The 20,692-nt window shown below is 26.7% G+C and overlaps 9 protein-coding genes across 9 annotated transcripts; 5 read left to right on the forward strand and 4 right to left on the reverse strand. All coding sequences in view use genetic code 12, as the record gives it.

Annotated features, from left to right (window-relative positions):
* Window positions 1-1,760: 1,760 nt before the first annotated feature.
* Window positions 1,761-5,774, forward strand: MSB2 (Msb2p; the record flags this gene model as incomplete). The annotated part of the gene is made up of 1 exon (XM_051757864.1): window positions 1,761-5,774. The coding sequence occupies one exon, from the start codon at window positions 1,761-1,763 to the stop codon at window positions 5,772-5,774; it is 4,014 nt and encodes a 1,337-aa protein (XP_051614547.1).
* A 175-nt stretch (window positions 5,775-5,949) lies between these two features.
* KGF55_003107 (uncharacterized protein) lies at window positions 5,950-7,752 on the reverse strand (the record flags this gene model as incomplete). Its single annotated transcript, XM_051757866.1, has 1 exon — window positions 5,950-7,752. The coding sequence occupies one exon, from the start codon at window positions 7,750-7,752 to the stop codon at window positions 5,950-5,952; it is 1,803 nt and encodes a 600-aa protein (XP_051614548.1).
* A 175-nt stretch (window positions 7,753-7,927) lies between these two features.
* Window positions 7,928-10,111, forward strand: PRP39 (Prp39p; the record flags this gene model as incomplete). The annotated part of the gene is made up of 1 exon (XM_051757867.1): window positions 7,928-10,111. One exon carries the CDS (start codon window positions 7,928-7,930, stop codon window positions 10,109-10,111), a length of 2,184 nt encoding a protein of 727 aa, XP_051614549.1.
* A 51-nt stretch (window positions 10,112-10,162) lies between these two features.
* Window positions 10,163-12,199, reverse strand: RAD7 (UV-damaged DNA-binding protein; the record flags this gene model as incomplete). Its single annotated transcript, XM_051757868.1, has 1 exon — window positions 10,163-12,199. The coding sequence occupies one exon, from the start codon at window positions 12,197-12,199 to the stop codon at window positions 10,163-10,165; it is 2,037 nt and encodes a 678-aa protein (XP_051614550.1).
* A 401-nt stretch (window positions 12,200-12,600) lies between these two features.
* RAD23 (Rad23p) lies at window positions 12,601-13,948 on the forward strand (the record flags this gene model as incomplete). Its single annotated transcript, XM_051757869.1, has 2 exons — window positions 12,601-12,666; window positions 12,731-13,948. The coding sequence occupies 2 exons, from the start codon at window positions 12,601-12,603 to the stop codon at window positions 13,946-13,948; spliced, it is 1,284 nt and encodes a 427-aa protein (XP_051614551.1).
* Window positions 13,949-14,116: 168 nt separating this feature from the next.
* KGF55_003111 (putative acireductone synthase) lies at window positions 14,117-14,896 on the reverse strand (the record flags this gene model as incomplete). The annotated part of the gene is made up of 1 exon (XM_051757870.1): window positions 14,117-14,896. One exon carries the CDS (start codon window positions 14,894-14,896, stop codon window positions 14,117-14,119), a length of 780 nt encoding a protein of 259 aa, XP_051614552.1.
* Window positions 14,897-16,011: 1,115 nt separating this feature from the next.
* On the forward strand, window positions 16,012-18,348 carry KGF55_003112 (uncharacterized protein; the record flags this gene model as incomplete). Its single annotated transcript, XM_051757871.1, has 1 exon — window positions 16,012-18,348. The coding sequence occupies one exon, from the start codon at window positions 16,012-16,014 to the stop codon at window positions 18,346-18,348; it is 2,337 nt and encodes a 778-aa protein (XP_051614553.1).
* A 129-nt stretch (window positions 18,349-18,477) lies between these two features.
* Window positions 18,478-19,119, reverse strand: KGF55_003113 (uncharacterized protein; the record flags this gene model as incomplete). Its single annotated transcript, XM_051757872.1, has 1 exon — window positions 18,478-19,119. The coding sequence occupies one exon, from the start codon at window positions 19,117-19,119 to the stop codon at window positions 18,478-18,480; it is 642 nt and encodes a 213-aa protein (XP_051614554.1).
* A 184-nt stretch (window positions 19,120-19,303) lies between these two features.
* On the forward strand, window positions 19,304-20,602 carry KGF55_003114 (uncharacterized protein; the record flags this gene model as incomplete). Its single annotated transcript, XM_051757873.1, has 1 exon — window positions 19,304-20,602. The coding sequence occupies one exon, from the start codon at window positions 19,304-19,306 to the stop codon at window positions 20,600-20,602; it is 1,299 nt and encodes a 432-aa protein (XP_051614555.1).
* Window positions 20,603-20,692: the final 90 nt, after the last annotated feature.

Here is a 20,692-nt window from a genome sequence, read left to right on the forward strand (position 1 = left end):
TGTATTACACAAATTAAATACACGGAGTTTCAGTTTACTACTCACCCGAAAACTACTTGAAATTTCTCTAGCTAAAGAACAACTTTACAAATCAAAATACTTAATATCCAGATACTATTGGATCTTGACTTACTACACAGAAAACGTACAAATGCCTTGAATTAGTTCGTAAGTAATAAATAAATGAATAAAAAATGGGGAAATTGAAAAGAAAGAAAAATTTTTACTAAATTCATTTTTAAATTCCATTTTAGTTCAATATTTTGATAAATTTTTAATACGAAATGCATCGTTTAATCAAATTTTAGATTTTTAAAAATCCATTTAATTTAAAAAAAAAGTTGTGATGATATCTCTAGCAATTATAAAATTTAATCGCATATGAGATCTGTTTTCTTCTGAGAGATGTTCTCATTGAAAAGTCATCAGCATGTTGACCAGGTAGATATAGTTGGTCTATCTGTGTGTTTCTGTATAAATTTGTTGATCTATAATTATATAATGTATTATTGTATCGAACAATAGGTTGAAATCAAAAGTTTCATATGAGAATTAATTTAAACGCGTATAAATTTAATTTTAGTGTAGTAGCACTACCAATTTAATTACCTAATTGATTAAACAATTAGAAATTAACAAATAATACACTACCCGCCTATAATAGTAATCTCGTAATAAATTTAATTTATTAAGCCTAAATGAAAGGAGATAATTCTAATACTAAAAAGGGTTTTAATATTTAAATATTATATTTGATAGGTAAATCACACATTTCAGTTGTAGAAAGAAGTACATAACCACATGTGTAATTCCAAATTTTACTATTGCAGAACACACAGTACTGTTTCATTTCATTTTCTCTGGTCCATCAATCTTATTTACCTTAATCTATCTTCGATGCTTTATTTATGGAAATTACTCATTCCTCTTCAAGTTAAAGTTTTTTAAACTCATACTATTACACAAAATTACTTTTGGTATTATAGAAAAAGTAAACATAATAATTTATATACTATATACAGTACCATAATTAATTATTTTTTTTTCTTCTGTAAATCAATTTTACTTTTTAATTTAACCTTCTAATTAACAATAATCACAACAACAACATACTATCAACAAATTTTTACAACCACTTTTTTTTTTTACAACCACTTTTATCTACTTCTTTTGTCTTTTTAATTCATTGCAAAATCAGACTAGACTCCATTCATCATCATCAACCTCGCAATATCCTATATTACTATCACAACCTACAAAGTATATATCACAAATCAGGGACTTTTTATACAATCCAGTAAGGAGTTATATGAATAATCATCATCATCATCATCATCTTGTCTACTACTCATTCTAAAGAACTTTTTGATACCCCTATATTCATTTACTATTCAGACAAAGTCTATAAATTCGAATTTTTTGTATTTAAAGTACATTAAACAAAGAATTGTTGTTTTGTTTTAAATATTTCATACCCTTACTATTATAATTCCAACTATTAGTTTATTTATTGAATAAACTTACATTCATTCGCTTAAAAATAAATAATAGATTTAATATCCTTTAAAACTCAAGTATTTTCTATCATTCATCATTTTAGATATATAAGTTTTGAATTAATAATAGATCTATTCATATTATCACCAACTACAGTCTTTCTTTTAAAATCAAATTATTTCAATTTTACAAACAGATATATCATTATTTGTCATATTTAAAATCAATTTTTTCAATTCATTTAGTTAATTTCCTATTAAGTCATGTTATCAAATATTAATTTAAATTTTATAACCGCAATTTATATTTTATCATATATATCATTTATAAATGGTGAATCTGTATCATCAAAACCTTTAAAACCATATTATAAATTAGTTGAAAAATTTAAAAGAGCAGATAATAATGAAAATAACGGAGGAATTGGAAATTTTTTTCAAAATTTATTTGGTAGTAATTCAACTTCATCTAATCCACCAATTGAAGAATCATCATCATCATCAACTTCATTAACATCTACTTTGAATTTTTTTAGTAATACCAATATACCTGTACCTACTTCAACTTCAATTACTTCACAACCTACAGCTGATAGTAGTAATAATAATGACAGAAATTCAAATTCAAATTCAAATGGTAGAAGAATTCCAGATGATAATAGAAATGATAGATCATCTACTTCTTCATCAATTCCTGATACTCCAATTATAACTACTCCATCTTCTACGAATGATGGTAGATTTAATAATAATAATAATCCAGGATCAAGTTCAACTTCACCAGACGCAACCACAACTACAACTGGTGATTCATCAAGAGTAGGAAATAATAATTCACCTCAAGTTGAATCTTCCACTCCTTCTTCATCAAATGATAATTCTAATTCAAGAACTCAACAACCACAACAACAACCACAACAATCATCATCTTCACCTACTATTGAAGAAAGTAAAACTACCAATACAACTCCAGCATCTTCACAACAACAACAACAAGAACCCACAACTTCATCACAAACACAACAATCTACTTCACCAACAACAACATCACAAACACCACAAGCACAACAAACTACTTCATCTTCAGTAGAAGTACCAAATACTACTACTAGTATTACTCCCCAAGATCAACCAACAACATCTTCAACAGCATCAGAATCAAGTAGTGCAAACGGCTTTAGACCTTTAGCTGTAACTAATGGTGTAGATTCTTCTTCAAGTCCTTCTGAAACTACTACGACAGCAAATACTCCACAAGTTTCATCAGCTAATCCAACTGCAAATCCCATTGATTCAACTACAACTGCTGCTCCAACTTCTACATTATCAACTTCATCAACTACTCCAACAACAACTTCTACTTCACCAACCACCACTCCAATAACATCTTCATCAGTTATTAATGATTCAACTGATTCAACAACAAGTTCAACAACATCAAATGAAGACACTGCTACTCCACCAACTTCGTCTTCAACTAATTCACCAGTTGTTGCAAGTGCATTAACTCAATCAACTTCAGAAGAATCAGAAAGTACAACATCATTAGTTGAACCAACTGAATCATCTTTAGAGAATTCATCAACAACATCTTCACCATCTAATACAATCAGCACTACTACTACTTCTGGTTCACCACCATCATCAAGTTTCACTAGTGCTACTACTCCAATTGATACTTCTGCTTCTACTGGAGTAGTATTTGAATCAACTCAAAGTTCAATTACTGATTCTTCAACAGGTGCATCGAACACTGATACAAGTCCAATTGCTCAAAGCTCATTATCAAATGTTGATGCAGCTTCAACTATTTCAACAGATTCAATATCATCAGCAATTATTACTGATTCAACTTCATCAAATACCCCATTAAGTAGTAATGATCAAACTGTTGTAAGTTCATCACCAACATCTTTAGTAAGTGCATCTGATGCATCAATAGCTGCTACTCCATCAGCTTCATCAACTGTTTTATCATCATTAAGTTCAAATACTGATACATTATCAACTCCTATTGTTCTCACTACTACATCTGGTTCAAGTTTTGCATCAACTCCAATATCAACTAGTTCTAATTCTTTAAGTGATTCAGGAGAAGAAAGTTCAACATCATTATATGATCCATCAACAACTTCACTTTCATCATCTACTACTCCAATAAGTGAATCATCATCATCTTCAATTATTGTTGAATCTGGTACATCTTCTGTTGATTCAAGTTCAATTTCACAAGGATCTGATATTGGTACAAGTTCAAGTGTTGTTGGTTCTCAAACAATTTCATCTATTGCAGTTTCATCATCAATTGAGACAGGTTCTTTATCTTCATCACAATTATCTACTGAAACTCCAATTGAATCTTCAATTGAATCTACTACTTCAACTTCTATTCCTGGTGTTATTGTTTCTTCAACTCCTGGAGTAGTTGAATCTTTTACTCCTGGTGTTCCTGAATCAACTACTTCAACTTTACCAACAATTACTGAATCATCATCATCATTATCATCATTATCGGCTGAAAGTTCTTCTTCAATTTTATCAGAGTTACCAGTTGAAGAATCTGGAATTTCAGAATTAACATCAGCTACAACTACTAGTTTAGAAACTCCACTAGCTTCATCTTTAGTTGATACGTCATCATCAGATTTAGGTTTGACTAGTGGTTTAAGTACAAGTGAAACTGAAGGTATCATTGATACTTCTTCCATAATAGCATCATCATCATCATCAACTAGTGAAATATTTGGTTCTGAATCAACTACTCAAGTTATTGCATCCGAACCTACTGAGACAGAAGGTTCTGCTACTTCAGTCATTGCTGTTTCTTCATCGAGTGATACAATTGTTATTGGTGAAACAAGTCAAACTTCTGAAGTTCCTGCTTCAACTACTGCTATTGCAAGTGAAGGATCATTAATTAGTGAATCTACCACTTCAAGTATTGAAACTGATTCCGAAGGTAATACTATTGCAGAATCTCAAACTAATGAATCAGCATCAACTCAAACTACTGCTGCTAGTGAAGGATCATCAGTTTCTGAAGTTGCTTCTTCGGCAGTTACTACATCAACTGATTCAGAGGGTAATATTGTTGGTACATCTCAAGTCACTGATTCTACATCACAAGTTTCAACAGGTGAATCACCAGCTACTAATATTGTTGATTCATCATCTAGTATTACTCAAGGTCCAGTCATCACATCAATCCCACCAACATCAACACCAATTGCAAGTACTACACCAGCACCAATTATCATCGATTCATCATCTACAGATCAACAAGAACAACAACCACCAGCAAGTAGAACTTCAACTACTAAAAATTGGTTACCATCTACATTAATTATTGCTGAAACACCAACTGAAGATCCTGAACAAACACAAGAAACTGATATTGCACAAGCTACTTCAACACCATCATCAACTCAAGGTTTACCAAGAGCTATAACACCAGCAGATACTAGTGATCCAGGTGATGAATATTCTATTATTACAATTGGTTTCAAATCTGCATTAAATTATCCTTTCGTTGTTAATCATACTATTTCATCAGCACAAATTTTCCAATTTTTACCATTAGTTGTATCATATCCATTTGGAAATTCAAAAGAATTAAATGAAATTACAGTTAAACAATTAATACCATATCAAGCATCAAATATAGATTATACAATAACAGTAGCAGAAATTTATTTCCCAAGTAATTCAATTGGAGCATTAAGTCAATTAATAACAACATCAGGTTCACAAATTTATAGAAATCCTGATAAAACTTTAAATACATTAGCTTCATTAATTGATAGTAGAATTCCATTAACTGGATTAACTGATTCAAATCGTCAAGTTAGTGGTGGTAGTGGATCATCATCCGATCAAACAAATTCTGCAAATCCTTATGGATCAATGGATGCAAATTATTCAACAAATCCAACTATAACAAATAAAGGTAGAATAGCAGGAATAACTATAGGAGCATCAGCAGGTTGTATGATTTATATGTCATTAATGATTTTATTATTTAGAAAATTTAAATCAAAAAATTCAATTAATTTACCATTAAGTGATTCAGAAAGTATGATTACAAGTTCAGAAGAAAATAGTAGTATTAATTCAAGTCAAATTTCAAATAATTTAAGTAGTAGTGATGGTTTTTCAGATATTTTTGATAGAATTAATAATAATGATCAATTTAATTATCAAGATCAGAATAATAATCATACTCAATATGTTAATATGAATCAAAATCAACCAGAGAATAGAGCATTTTATTGGCCATAATCATACACACCATCATTTAAAATTAGATTCAAATTAGTACATTTTTTTATTTCTTAAAAAAGAACAAAATTTAGAAACATTAATCTTAAAATTTTCAAAATTTTTATTTTCTTATTATTATTATTATACATACCCATTAAACAATACACAAAATAATTTATTGTAATTCTTATTATTATTCTGCTATTGATTCTATATAATTAAATAATTGATTTACTAATACTTTTGAATCATCATCTAAAATTTCAATCAATTCTTCAATTAATTCATCACTATTATTTAAATTATAAGTTTTGATATGTTCATTTATAACTTTAAATAATATATCATCTTGTATACCTAAATATTCTTCAATTAATTCATTTATTTTTTGATGTATTTTTTGTTGAGTACCTGATGATAAGTTATTAATTATTAATGTTGATTTTGATTTTGATGTTGATGATTTTGATTTCTTAGTCTGTGGTTCCTCAATTTGATCAATTTCAATATTAGAAGCTTTACTGTCATTAGCTTTTAATTCTTCTTCTTCTAATTTTTGATCTTCTTCGTCTTTTTCTAATTCATATAATCTTTTAATTTGTCTTTGTTTTAAATATTCATTATAATTACGATTATATAAATCATTTTTCTCAATGTTTTTCAATTTTTCAATTGATTCTAATTTTGAATCAATTATTGAAGTTTCATAATTTTTAAGGTTTTGTAATTTTGAAATTAATATTTCTTTTTGTTCTTCTTCTTTTGATTTAAAATTTAATAATTCAGTATTATATTTTGTTTCAATTTCTTTTACTTCAATTTTTTTCAACATTTCTTCACATTCTTTATCATTTAAATTTTCAAATTGATTTTCAGGTATTATAACATCTTTATATTCATCATCAACTTCACCGGTTATATCTTTATTTTCTTTATTTTTATCATTAACTTCTTTTAAATTTTGATATAATTCATTTAATTTTTGTTTTATTTTAAACCTTTCTTTTTCATTTTGTTTTTGTCTATTTAATTTTTCAATATTTAACATCTTGGATCTAAATATTTTAATATCTTTTACAATTTTATCTTTCATTTCCTTGGGAACATCAATTAAATCGTTATTATCTACAGTATAACTTGAATATGATTTCATTATATGATCTAAATCTTCAACTCCTTTTGTTTTAGAATTTGTTTCAAAATTTTTTGAACTAAAACATATTAATTTTATTTGATTTTTTAATTTTTCTTTTATTGATTGTGAATTTAAATCTTCAACCTTTATTGTCGATAATGTATCCTTTATTTTTGGATTATATATTAATTCAATTTTAGGTATGATTTCATTAAGATCATTTTCATAATTTTCAATAAACCATTTTAAATTTTCTAATTTTGAAAATCTTAAAAATACAACTTTTTGATCAATATATTCAGAACCATTTATCGTTGACCATTCAAATTTTTTGGACTCATCATTTGACGGGTTTAAAAGTTTTAATAGAATATTTTCAATCACATTGTTTTTCAAATTGGGGAAATTATTTATAATAATTGTTGATATTTGATCTTTTAAATTAGTTGGATTTATTGAATCTATATCTATAAGATATTTTGGATCATCATTTTCATTAATAACTTCAGTTACCAACTCTTTTGAGACCTTATTATTATCGTTATTACTAGTGATACTTTTTTGATTTGATTGTTGTGTTAAGATCTTTGTATTATTTATTTCAATTATATCAGAAGCATCAAATTGTTTTGGAGTAGGTAGTTGTAGATTCAATTGATATTGATGATTTTCGTCGTTTGATTTTCTTTCATCTATATCTTTAGCTGTATTATCGTTCTTCGACTTTTGGTCTACAGAGTTTGAATTCTTAGATAGTAATGATAATAATTTGGAATTATTTGATGATGGAATGGCATAAGGAGCAGTTAATGTTATATCTCCGCTAGACAAAAGTGTACTATGTGATTCATACTTTGACATCTATATCTTGTATATACCTAGTACTAATGAGTGTTTTTGAATGGTATCTTGGTGATTCGAATTATCTAGTACTAAGTTTCAAATAATAAATTTAATTTTGTATTATTGTTTTGTAAATTTGAAACACCAAAAATATTTAAAAACATCATCACAACAAAAGTAGCACCCGAATCGTATGTCCAGCCAAGATCTACTTCTACCGCATGATTTAGAATCTAATAAGACTGACTCATTTCAAAGTAACGCTGATCATATATCTTTAGAAGCTTCAACAACAAATGATGATGATAAAATTGTGAAAGATCCAAATAATTTAGATTCATGGAATCAATTATTTGTACAATATGATGATACAATAGATCAAAGTATTTCTCAAGATGATCCAACCAAAAATTCATTAAATCAAGAAACTAAAACCAAGATACATAATGCTTATAAAACACTACTATCAAGATTTCCATATTTAGAAGAATTTTGGAAAAAATGGTCAGTTGTAGAATATAAAATGAATGGGAAAAATGCATCAATTGATATTTTAAGAATGGCAGTTGAGAATTTTCCAAATTCTGTAAGTTTATGGTCAAATTATTTATCTGCTTTGAAAGTAGTTGATGAAATTAAAAATATTGAAAAATTTAGACATTTATATAATATAGCAATTGATAAAAATGGATATCATTTTAATTCAGAATCAATTTGGGATAAAGTTTTAGAATTTGAAACAAATTTAGCAAAAGAGCAAGATAATTTAAAATCTAAAGAATTATTAGAATTATATTTAAAAATTGTTAAAATACCATTATATCAATATGCTAAATACTATACTCAATTTTCAGAAATCAATAAAAATTACGATATAAATTTATTAATACCGTCAAAAGATTTGAATGATTATGTTGTTAAATTCGGGAAGAAGAAAATTGAAGATTTATCATTAATTGAAAAGCATCAAATAATAGATGATTATTTTGCTAGTGTATTTGCACAAACTCAAGCAAAAGTTAGTTCATGTTGGGAATTTGAACAATCTTTACTCAATCAAGATTTTTCAATAGATAGAACTGAAACTTCCAAAGAATTAAATACATGGATTAACTACTTAGACAGGGAAATACGAATTTATAACAATTTACCATTTGACGAATTTCATACACAATTTAATTTAGTGGTTAATTTATTTGAAAGAAGTATAATACCAAATTGTTACAATTCTGATTTATGGATTAAATATATTAAATTCATATATAATTCTAAAATTTCAGAAGATGAAAAGTATGAAAAACAACAATTAATTTATAATATAGCTAATTCAAAATTTATTCCATTAAATGATAATAAATTAAGAAAAATGTTTTCTAAATTTTTACAAAGTTATGATAAATTTAAAGAAGCTAATGAATATTTATTTGATTGGATAAAATTGTTTAGTGGAGTATCTAAACAATACTATAAAGCTCCATATTTGGAGATTGTAAATGAAATTGTTTTAAATTGGGGACTTGTTTTGACACCAATCGATTTTCAAAAACTCTTGGAACAAATAAGTAGTACTTATTATAATGTTCGTGAGTCTAAAATCAAGAAAGGAGTAGAGGAAGCAGAGGACAAAGAATACGAAGATAAAATTAAAGAAGAAACAAGTGAAACCAATAAATCTCTTTTACAACTACCGGATAAATTTGTACAATCATTTACAAATTTTCTTAATGATGATTCAATACCAATAATAGTTGTACGACTTTTACAAATCTATAAACATCAAAATCAACCAATAAAAATAAGGGATTTTTTCAATCAAAATTATACACATAATTCATTAATTAAATCATTTGAATTTTGGAAATTTATATTTGAATATGAAGCACAATCGCCTTTTAAAAATTTAGAAAATTTAAAATTAATATATAACGTAATAATTAATGAATCAAATTTAACAAAATCACAATTAGATATATTTATTGATTGGTATTATGATATATCATGTGCAAATATTAATGAAATTTTAAATTTAAATGGTATGAAATCAGATGATACATTAATTTTAAAAGATTTAAATTTATCAAATTCTTTATTTTATAATAAATTAATTAGAAAACATCAAGAAAAATTTAATTATAAAATTTCAAACACTAAGAAGAATAATAATAAATTTGAAAATGAAGATCCTTATCTCAGCTATTTATCTAAACAGGCGGGACATCCTGGTATTTTAATTGAATCAAATCCTGAAATAACTAATAAATTTACTAAAAAAAATAATTGGATAGATTTAACTAAACGAGATTTACAAACTCCTTCTTATCCTACTTATAAAGGAGTTGAAAAAGCTCAATCTCCAATAAAATATCCAAATGATTAAAAAAGTATATATATAATTCTATTGCCACGTATAAATAGATAAATAAAAAATCTATAATTCATCACTTTGACGACCAATAACCATTAGATCATCTCTAAAAGTTGCTTTACCATTACATCTATTATCACCATATACTTCAATAATTTGTAACTTTGGACAATGATTACCAATTAATGATAAAATTTCATTATCAACTGATCTAACAAATGAACAATCTAAATATGTTAATAAAGGTAAATGAATTTCATGATAATAATGTAATTCATCACCATTTTCATCTACCTGCTGTGACAGTTCATTATTATCTATTTTTTCTTTCAATAATTTTTTAAATTGATGATGATCATTTGTTGAAATTTGTGATAAAAATTCATTTGAAATTTTAAATAATGAATTTATACTTAATTCAACTAATGTATGACATGAATGATTTAATAAAGAATATATTGCTGAATCACCTAAATCTGAACATTTCATTAAATTTACTTCTAATAATCCTCCAACATTAATTTTAGAATATTCATTAAATGCCTGTGTGAAACCTTCATTTGAAACTTGATCTAAATTTTTCATTGATAATTTTGTTAAATTTGAACAATATTTGGTAACACCTTCAATTAAAAATTTATCAGTTAATGCCGAACAACCATCAACATTTAAAGAAATTAATGATTCACCTGTTTTTTGTAAAATATCAATTATTATATCATCGTTTATTATATCTTCATTTGTTGGATAAGAAATTTCTAAATGTTGTACTTTATTTTTTCCAATAAATGAACTTATTTCTTTATAAGATTCTAAACTTGTCAAACCATCTAACCTTGATAACTTTAATGAAGTTAAATCAGATCCACAATTTATTAATAAACTTTGTAATGATTCATTTCCAAATCTATGAGTATTTCTAACTTCAAATTTAATTAATCTTCCTTTCATATGATCAAAAAATGCTTGCCACATTTTATCACTTATTAAAAATGGACCATTTAAAGATAAACTATTTAAATTTTTCATATTTGAAGCAAAATATTCTAAATTATCATTATGTAATTGACCACACATAAATAAAGTTAAAGATTCTAAATTTGGACAAAAAGAAGCAATTTTATTTAATGAATCAGAATCAACATTTGAACAATCCCAAAATGATATTTGTTTTAAATCTGGTGATAAAAATAATGATATAGTTTTATCATTTAATGATCTATTTTTTGATAAAATTGATGAAATTTTATTTAAATTATAATGACCAATATCTCCTAATACATCAACATCTTCAATATTTTCAGTAATTTTTTTAATACAAACATCTTGTAATTTGGGGATTTTAACAGTTGATTTATTTAATAATGCTTGAGCAACTCTTTTTCTTTTTTTTCTTGCATTTAATTGATTTGCTTTGGCTTTTCTTTCTCTTTCTTTTAAAATTTTATTACATGAATCACATAAATAACCAGATTTTTCATTTATAAATCTGGAAAACACTGATAATTCAAATTCATTACCACAATCAACACAAATATCTTTATCTCCAAATTTTTTCATATCTGCATCACCTAAATCTTCATCATCGGTATCAGTGTAGGCATTGTCGTCACCACTATCATCATCACTACTATCACTGGAACTGTCATCTGGTTGACCTCCTGTTCTTCTTTTTCGTATCCTACTATTTTTTGATGCAGCTTTTAATTTTCGTTTTGCAGCTTTTCTCATTAGTTGAATTTCTTCGTCTTCTTCTTCGTCTTCATCGTCAGGTTTTTTATTGTTTTTATCAGGAGTTATTGAATTACCGCGTTGTGATGTTCTTCTTGACAAAATAGGACTATTATTTCTTGATGATACATTTGAATTATTAATAGAAGTATCTTGAGATTCATTATCTCCATTATTATTAGTTCCACTATTATTAGGTTCAGGAGTTCCAGTTTGACTAGTATTACCACTTCCATTTCCACTATTTGCTTCTCTTTCACGTCTTTGTCTAAACGCGTCAGTAATACCTTCACTTTTTAAAAATTCAGTCAAAGCTGAATGAGGACCTTTCACTCCAGTTGAATTTTTGTTTCTGTTCCTTCTAGCCATAGTTGATAGTAGAGTATGTTGATGATGTGTATGATATTTGGTGTTGTTGGAGTTGGTTGTAAAAAATAGTTTATAATACGAAGTGAAATATGAAATTAAAAGTTGCAGCAATGTTTTAGAGTTAATTAAGTGCAATTAATTTAATGTATGTAGGTAAAGATGTATTTTATTGTTAGTGAAGAAAGCTACCAAGCACATCAAAAATACCGGCTACCAAACGAACTTTGACAAAAAAAAAATTGCCACTAAAAAAAAATCAACGACACAAAAACTGAAAAGATTCTCAAATCTATCAAAATGAAAATGAAGACGAGAAAGTAAAGTAAAATTAACCCGTTCTTCAATTAAAATCATATCAATTGGAATAGTTTGATAACTGCATAGATAAATAATCAAAAGATATGCAGATCATATTCAAGGATTTCAAGAAAAACACTGTACCAATTGAGGTGGAGTTATCAGATACTGTATGTTTTATCGAGTGAATGCAGTTGAAATTTAATTAATCAATATACTAACTAATCTCCTAAGGTATTATCAGCTAAAGAAAAACTAAGTAAAGAAAAAGATTGTGAACCATCACAAATTAAATTAGTTTATTCAGGTAAAGTATTACATGATGATAAAAAATTAGAAGATTTTAAAATTAAAGAAGGTGCTGCAATAATATATATGATATCACAACCTAAAAAGACTCCTACACCTGTTTCATCATCTGCAACTACTTCAAATTCAACTCCACAACCTACTACTGAAAATAAAAGTACAACTGAAGAGACATCAAAATCTACAGAATCTTCATCAACAAATGCTAATACTCCATCCACAACAAATCAAGAATCAACTTCATCAGAACAACAACCTACTACAACTACAACAACAACCACTTCAAATGAATCTACATTTGCAGTGGGAAGTGAAAGAGAAGCAACTATAACTAATATAATGGAAATGGGATATGATAGACCTCAAGTTGAAGCTGCATTAAGAGCAGCATTCAATAATCCTCATAGAGCTGTAGAATATTTAATAACTGGAATTCCTGAATCTTTACAACGTCCAGAACCACCAATTGCTACATCAACTACAAGAAATGTTGGTGGAGGAGCTAATACTACTGGTCCATTAGCTGAATCTACTACTGGGGATATATCACAACAAGGAGCTAATGCTACTGGAGATGATGAAGATGATGATATGGATGAATCAAATACTGGTGAAAATTTATTTGAACAAGCAGCAGCAGTAGCAGCTCAAGAAGGTAGAGGAGGATCAGGAGCCAATGCTTCAGCCACAACAGGTGGTGCGGCAAATGCAGCTGGAGCAGGTATTGGGGCAGGTATTGGAGATGATCAACAAATGCAATTATTAAGAGCTGCATTACAATCAAATCCAGAATTAATTCAACCATTATTAGAACAATTAGCAGCATCAAATCCACAAATTGCAAGTTTAATACAAGAAGATCCAGAAGCATTTATTAGAACAATATTAGGAGCAACAGGTGATGATTTAGGTTTTGAAGTTGAAGGAGAGGAATCAGGAGATTTAATTGGTGGAGCAGGTGCTGGAGCATCAGGTTCTGATCCTGAAGGAACTGTTGGAATTGCATTAAGTGAACAAGATCAAAATGCAATTGATAGATTATGTGAATTAGGATTTGAAAGAGATTTAGTTATACAAGTTTATCTAGCTTGTGATAAAAATGAAGAAGTTACAGCAGATATATTATTTAGAGATAATATTTAAGAGCAGAACAGGAAGAAATAAGTATTTGTATGTAAGAATATTTAAAATAGGAACCTACAAATGTAAAAGTAGAGAAATCATGATGTAAAAATAAAATAAAATAAATTATTGTAGTCTAGTACTCTATAAGTTTCTACATATATATGCTATATATCTAATCTGAACTCATTATATATCTATTTCATATAATGAAGTTATAGTTCTATAACCATTTTTTTCTTCACTAGGTATTGGAGCATTCCCAGGTCTTATAACAATATAACTTTGCATTTCAGCTTTTATAGCAGCTTTAACTTCATTTATATTATCACTTAAAAATAATACAGTTTTAGGATTATTTAATTTTCCAATTTCTTTTAATATTTTAGTATATGAAGTATATTCATTTTTATAACCAGCAGTTGTAATATCAAAATAACCAGATAAGTATTTATTTAAATTTTTAGATTTACCATTTACGTCTACATGACCAAATAATAATTTTTGAGCATTTATACTACCTGATGAATAAATATATATTTTTTTTGTAGTAGATGGAAATTTTTCAATAAATTCAATTGAATCTTTATAAACTGGAGATTTTAATTCACCAGATTTATAACCTTGATCCCATATAAAACCTTGTAAAGATTTTAAAACAGGATCTTTTATATCATTATCAACTAAATTTTTTAAATAATCATATATTGATTCTGAGGAGTTTGTTATATTTGATGGTAAATTTTCTAGTATATTTATTATTGGATCATTACTACCCAATGAATTTATTGGATAATTATATTTATTTAAAACTTCTGGTAATTTTTTTATAAAATATGGAAATAATTTATCTTTTACAAATGTTATTGGACATATTGTTCCTTCTATATCTAGTATCACAGTGTCTATTTTAGATTGATGAACGAGATCTGAGTGAATTGAGTCTGACTTAATTGGTGAATTTGTCATTTATCTTATATTGTTTTCTACTTATTGAATGGTTAAAGACCAAATAAATTGTGGTTGTAAATTTCATTTTCTAAAACATTTTGATTACATGAATTTTTGAGACATGATTTACAAGTTTTTGACATTGAAATTTTCTCGACATTGAATTCAGTAGCATATGATAAGCTGTTGAATAGAGTTAAAGTTTCAACCTTCCTACTGATTTGATTATTGTAATAAAAAGCTTATTTTTTTGATCATTTTTCCTATTATCGACATTTCTACGAATTTTTTGATAATATAATTGATTTGAAAATGTGTTGGTTACAAACTAGAAAATTATGAAACTCAACAAAAAAAAAAGCATACGTTCCGTCTAATTATAGATACTTTGTGTCTTCGGAAATAATTGTTAAGAGTAGTAAGTTGTTGAAAAGAACTGGATGAAGATTCAATACTCTCTTTACCATGAATATCGTATTTAACTGGTGCTATAGATAAGCAGTTTTTATATTTTAAATCAAGATTATGCCTTGGACCTTAACTGAATCAGATTTTTATTATGTTTCGTAGAACATTACACAAAATGCAAGAAACGGATTTATAATTTCATTTTTGTACTCCAAATAAAAAATTACACAAAAGCCTAAACCTATAATGTCATATGAGTTTCATCTTTAATAGTCATCACTATGATACGACGAGCTGTACATGTTTCAATGCTTTTAAGGTACTACTATGATACAAAAAGTTGGAGTAACTGAACTTTAATTTGAACTGTGATTCATTCGATTCTCGAGAAAAGCAGAGTTCTAAAAGGTTATGAGAGTATTTTTTAGAGATTACCTCTTAAGCTAACATTTTTGGTAGCATCAATTAGATGTAATTATCAACAGATAATAAAAGCAATTAATTTTATATTTTATAAATACTTACATCATTACTTTCTTAAAATATTTTTATCAACTACTTCATAATATAATTTCAATTTTAAAGACAAGTCAGTCCTACCCCTACTTGAAACATAAAAGAAGAATCTCACGTTAGTCATTTTTACCTACCTATTTATTTCAAAGCAATTATATGTACATACTTTCACTTACTTAAACCATTTTGAATAATAAAATAGAATAAACATGTCAAAGAGAAAACCATTATTTGAAGAAGATAAAGATTATATCAATGAAGATCATATAAGTGATTTCGCAAAAGCTTTAATATGGCAAGATTATGATACAGATATAAATACTTCACCAACAACTCCTAAAAATGAACCAATAGATTTTAATAATAATAATGATGATATTTCTTCAACTTCATCACTGCATACTGAAGAAATTGATGATGAATCATATATGTCGGATAGTAATTATAATACAAGAAAATTATTAAATGAAGGTGCAGAATTAGGTATAACACCAACGGCAAAACCAGATATGATTACTTCAAAAAGTGATTGGTTTCCTGTAAATAGTGATAATTTTAAAAAGGATAAAAATAAATCATCAAATTCAAAAAACCAGAATAATAAAGATAAAAAACCAACATCAACCTTTAAAACTTTACAAAATGAATTTAGAAATAGTGCAAGTTATACATTACTACGATGGCCAATATTAATATTTGTATTTATATGGATTACAATATTAGGATTTCTTTATTTTATTGTAAGAGCTTATGTTGCATTAAGTGAATATTTTTTTACATGGACAGGAGAAAGAAAAAAATTAAGAGATAAATTAAGAAATTCAAAAACATATGAAGAATGGATTGAAAATGCTATTGCGTTGGATAAATTTTTAGGATTAGATAAATGGTCTGAAAATCCAAAATTTTCATATTATGATTACAAGACAGTTAAATTAACTATAAATAAATTAAAAAAAGCCAGATTAGATAACAAAATTCAAGAATTATTAATACTTTTACAAGGATGTCTCAAGCGAAATTTTGCAGGTATTGAGAATCGTCAATTATATTCTCATAGATATTATGGTACTAAAAATTTAGTTCAAAATTATAATGAAGAAGTTTTATTATGTATTGAGAAAATATTAACAACAAATGATTTAAATATTGAATTAAAATGGAAATTTTTTAAAATTGTTTCAAAAAATTATGGTAAATCTGCATTGTGTTTAAGTGGTGGTGCTTGTTTTGCTTATACTCATTTTGGAGTAGCAAAAGCTTTATTAGATGCTAATTTATTACCAAATATTATTTCTGGAACATCAGGTGGTGGATTAATTGCTGCTTTATTATGTACTCGAAACAATGATGAATTAAAAAAATTATTAATACCTGAATTAGCAAGAAAAATTACAGCATGTGAAGATCCTTGGTATATATGGATTCCAAGATTAATTAAAACTGGTGCAAGATTTGATTCTGTTGCATGGGCAAGAAAATCAAATTTTTTTACAAGAGGTTCAACAACTTTTGAAGAAGCTTTTGAAAGAACTGGTAGAAAATTAAATATAAGTACTGTTCCTGCTGATCCTCATTCTCCAGTTATTTTATGTAATGATATTACTTCACCTCATTGTATTATATGGTCAACTTTATTAGCTTCTTCAGCAGTACCAGGAATTTTAAATCCTGTAGTATTAATGATGAAAAATCCAGAAAATGGAACTTCTGTTCCCTTTTCCTTAGGTAGTAAATGGAGAGATGGTTCATTAAGAACTGATATCCCCATTGATGCATTAAATACTTATTATCATGTTAATTTTACTATAGTATCACAAGTTAATCCTCATATATCATTATTCTTTTTTGCACCAAAAGGAACCGTTGGCAGACCAGTATCAATATCAAAAAGAAAAACTTCAAAAGAAAAATTTGCTTCATTTAGAGGTGGATTTATTGCAACTGCTTTAGAACAATTATTTAGATTAGAAATTAGAAAATGGTTACAAATTATAAAATCATTAGATTTATTACCTCATGTATTACAACAAGATTGGTCAAATGTTTGGTTACAAAATTTTACTGGATCAATAACTATATGGCCAAGAAATAAATTAAAAGATTTTTGGTATATATTATCTGATCCAAGTGAAAAACAATTGGAGGAAATTATAATGAAAGGTGAAAGATCATTATATCCCAAACTCCTATTTATAAAAAATAGAATATCAATTGAAAGATCAATTGAAAAAGGTAGACAATTAACTACATCAAAAATGAAAGAAGCTAAAATGAATTTAGTGCTTAATTCAGATGATGAAGATGAAGATTATATTCCAAGTGATTATGATTTTAATAAATTTAAAAATTCAATTGGTTTAACAAATAAAGAAATTGAAGATCAATTTATAACTTCTTTAGATGAAGATGAAGATGATGATGGTGATTTAGATGATTATTTTGATGATGATGGATTAGAAAGTGATACTTATGATAGTGATGCTCTTTTCAATTCTTCAAAAAGGGAAAAGTTTAAAAAAGATAGACGTAATACAATTTTTTAAATAAATGGAAATACATTTTGACATTTTAAAAGCTTGCTGTTTGTAAAAGCTCTTAACTCTAGGTTCTTGTTGACTAAAAAATCATTTGATTTTGGTTTGCGAAAGTTTTGAACTGTAAGATAATCTTAATCAATCGTCAGGATTAAATTGTTTATACATCTTTCGTATCCTTACATCTAATTTCCCAATATCTCCTAATTGTCCATCTTCACTTTCATTAAATTTTTCAATTATTTCAGTTAAATAAAATAAACATAAATCGAGAGATTTATTCATAAATAATTGTTTTTGTTCTAATGTAAAAGGACTTAATACCCAAGAACTCATAATTTCTTTACTAGCATTAACAGGTTTGGGACCAATGGATATACCCAATTTTAGCCAATTATACCTACTAGTATTATCATTTGTAAATTTTTGTAAACTTTTTATACCATTATGACTTTCATTTTTTTTTAAATTTGATAATTTTATATTCGGTAAATTAGTTTCAAAATCATCATATAATATTAGTATTAATGAACCTTGAGGTATATTTTCCACCGCCAAAAATTTCTCCATTGCTTTTGAACTTTCATTCATATATGTATTTGATTTTATAAAATATATTGATTTATCAGAATTGTTAGTTATTGAATAAGTCAGTTTTGATATTAATTGTTTAACATTTGATGTATTTTCTATTAGTAGCTTAAGCATCATATGACCTGCTGAGTGTCTATTTTGAGGACCCGGGTTTCCAATTGAGAATAATACTAATGGTGGAGACATCAGAAACGGGTGAAACTTCCAATGAGTAAGTGTAGTTTAGTATTTAGTTGCAAAAAGTTAAACTGAAAATGTTAAACACGAAAAAATGTTTACAATTTTCAAATTTCCAAAGTTTCGAAACAACTTTTACATACACAAGTCTTGCAGAAGATCATATCAATTGAACGTTTAATTTCGTGTTGATATGGCAGATGATAATGAGAATAATGAGATTATACAAGATAAAACAACGAGCGATTTAATTATCAATAATGAAATAGAAAATGAGGAACCAAAGGATCAAAAGAACAATCAATCAAATGAAAGTCCAAGCAATGATCCGGAACTTATTGATGATTTAAAGGCAAAAAACGAGAAAGAATTGGAAATTGAAATAACAGAGGAAGATAAAGTTGAAATAAACGAAACCAACGAAGAACAGGATGTTGAGGAAGATGATTTTGATGATTTCGACGATTTTGAAGAAGCAAAAATTACAAACAACAACAAAGATCAACAAAATGAAAGCGGCAACGACGACGACGACGAAGATGATGACGACGATTTTGGTGAATTTGATGAATTTGATGAATATGAATCACCAACAACAGTTTCAAATAATAATGAAAATGAAATAGCAATTCCAGATTCATCATTTACAAATAAATTAGAATTTGAAAAAAGTTTAACAAAATTAATGAATAAATTGTTTATAAATCCTCATCAATTTCATTCTACTAAGCTGGAAGAAGAAGACGAACAAGAAGACGAACAAGAAGACGAACAAGAAGACGAAAAACAAGAAAAACAAGAAAAAGAAGATACAAATACTTTACTTAATGAAAGATCTCAAACAATATATAATCAAATTTCTAAAATTCCATATTTACAACCTTCAAATTGGTTAAAACTGGATATAAGACATAATTTATTAATAAAATTAGGTATACCCATAAATTTAGATGAATTAAAACCTATGACATCAAATACGACAAACAATAATTCATCGAATCTAACACAACAATCAAACCCATCTACATCTTCTTCTTCTTTATTAGGTGTACCAACAACAAGCTCAACTCATTCAAGAAAAAAATCAATAACTGAAAATGATTTAATTTGGACAACACCCATTCCAAAATTTGAAGATTTGAAACTAACAAATGATGACAAAGATTTATTACTCAAGCAAACAAAAGATATAATATCAAAATATGAAATAAATTTAATGGAAAATTCTTCATTTGAATACTTAGCTAATTTAAATAATGATACAAAACTAGATGAAAAATTAACACAATTTAAAAATTTAAAAGAAGAGTTAGTGAAGCTAAATTCTATTTGGTTAAATCAACTTGGTTCTTTAAGAAATGATTATGAAATTTATGAAAATTATATTCAAAGTTGTATTGGATATTCTCAAAAATTAAGAAGAGAAGAGATATTAGAAAATTTAAAAAAATTAAATAAGAGTAAACAAAAAAGTAAAAGAGGTCATAAATAGATAATCTATTTTTAATAAAATTATTTCATAAAATGTTTCATAAATTTTTTTTATACTTACGTAAAATCTCTAAAACGTTAATCTAAATCT

Source organism: Candida pseudojiufengensis (assembly GCF_024610245.1).
Source record: "Candida pseudojiufengensis strain CBS 10847 chromosome Unknown scaffold4, whole genome shotgun sequence".
NCBI classification, from domain to species: Eukaryota; Fungi; Ascomycota; class Pichiomycetes; order Serinales; family Debaryomycetaceae; genus Lodderomyces; species Lodderomyces pseudojiufengensis.